Source organism: Bremia lactucae, linkage group LG6, assembly GCF_004359215.1.
Source record: "Bremia lactucae strain SF5 linkage group LG6, whole genome shotgun sequence".
NCBI lineage: Eukaryota > Oomycota > Peronosporomycetes > Peronosporales > Peronosporaceae > Bremia > Bremia lactucae.
In genome coordinates this window covers 3,378,737-3,379,916 of record NC_090615.1, presented here as the reverse complement: position 1 = coordinate 3,379,916, position 1,180 = coordinate 3,378,737, and the positions used below count along the sequence as shown (strand labels likewise).

Below are 1,180 nucleotides of genomic sequence, written 5' to 3'. Positions count from 1 at the left end.
AATTTGAAAATAGCGCATTTATTAGAACTTTAAGCGAGCTTATAAGATATTATTTGTTTGGCCGTTTGGCGAGATTCTTTAATCTTTTGCTAATTTTCGATACAAAAATACAGTCTTTACTTGTGCAGTCCCTTTATAAACAAGCCTTCATAATCATGTATCTAGCCATCTGATGTGGTCATCGATCTACAGCGGGCTTGCCAAAATCGAAAAACATTAAGAAAAGTTGACTTTCTTACCGTACTCCGTGTAGTAGTTGGCCACAGATATCGACGACTTCGCTACATTTTCAGGATCGAGCCATATACGACACTTTTCATACGGAGGAGAGTACAGGTGCATCGTAATGGCGCTATCCTTTGCGTGTGGGTTGCCAATCTTGTGCAATCCAAACGAGTCATCCATGTAGGTGACACCTGATTTGAAAAAAACATTTGCTGTCTCGACAAGTTTATTGTCCTGCTCTTTGTATCGCACCTCGTTTACGTGACCTTGGATAACCTTAACCCAGCACCCATTTGTGGGGTGATCGTGCACTGGACTATATTTGCCGGGGTTCCAGCACAGTAGCATGAGAGCGTAAGTTTCGTTATCCGTTGAAATAAGATTGCGCGTGTAATTTCGTGACAAATCGAAGTGCGCAAAGTGCTCGAGCTCCTCCGAGCTTAAGGAAAAGTTTCTGCAACAACAATTATTAAATGCAAACCTAATAAAATACAACAAATGAGCCATCCTGTACTCTAGTATTTTCTGAAGTTTGATTTTGTGCTTTATGGCAATCTCAGGATCATGCTCAAGCTCGCGCTCCAACTTCTCAACTAGCTGCGCCAAGTCCATCGTGGCTGCATCCATACTATGAGCTCAATTTTGAAATATTCAGTGACTGACGCAGATTCATTAAAGAAAGTTGGTTAATCACCAATCAGCGATCATCAGATTGGCGTCAAGCACCCTGTCTCTTTTATATGAGCTCCATGCTCAACAAACAAAGCATGCGACCAGTTATACCCCGTTTTCTACGAATTTCTGACATCATATTATTACGTGTTATAGAGCTAACGACTTTGTTACAAGGATGCACTGGAAAGTGCTCTATTTGTGACGTGTTTGTATATACTTTTAATTGGTCTTTAGTGTTTTATAAGGATCTAATCTGATTATTAAAGTACGCAAGGTGAGA

General features: G+C 40.4%; 1 protein-coding gene across 1 annotated transcript; it reads right to left on the bottom strand.

Moving 5' to 3' along the window:
- Positions 1-919, bottom strand: CCR75_007473 (uncharacterized protein). The gene is made up of 2 exons (XM_067965533.1): positions 740-919; positions 1-679 (listed from the first exon to the last, which is right to left on the bottom strand). The coding sequence occupies exons 1-2, from the start codon at positions 850-852 to the stop codon at positions 217-219; spliced, it is 576 nt and encodes a 191-aa protein (XP_067818156.1). The 5' UTR covers positions 853-919; the 3' UTR covers positions 1-216.
- Positions 920-1,180: the final 261 nt, after the last annotated feature.

Coding starts and splice junctions, on each gene's coding strand:
- CCR75_007473 (XM_067965533.1), bottom strand. CDS start 852: ATGGATGCAGCCACGATGGACTTGGCGCAGCTAGTTGAGAAGTTGGAG. Junction 680..739: donor AAACTTCAGAAAATACTAGA/GTACAGGATGGC, acceptor TTGTTGTTGCAG/AAACTTTTCCTTAAGCTCGG.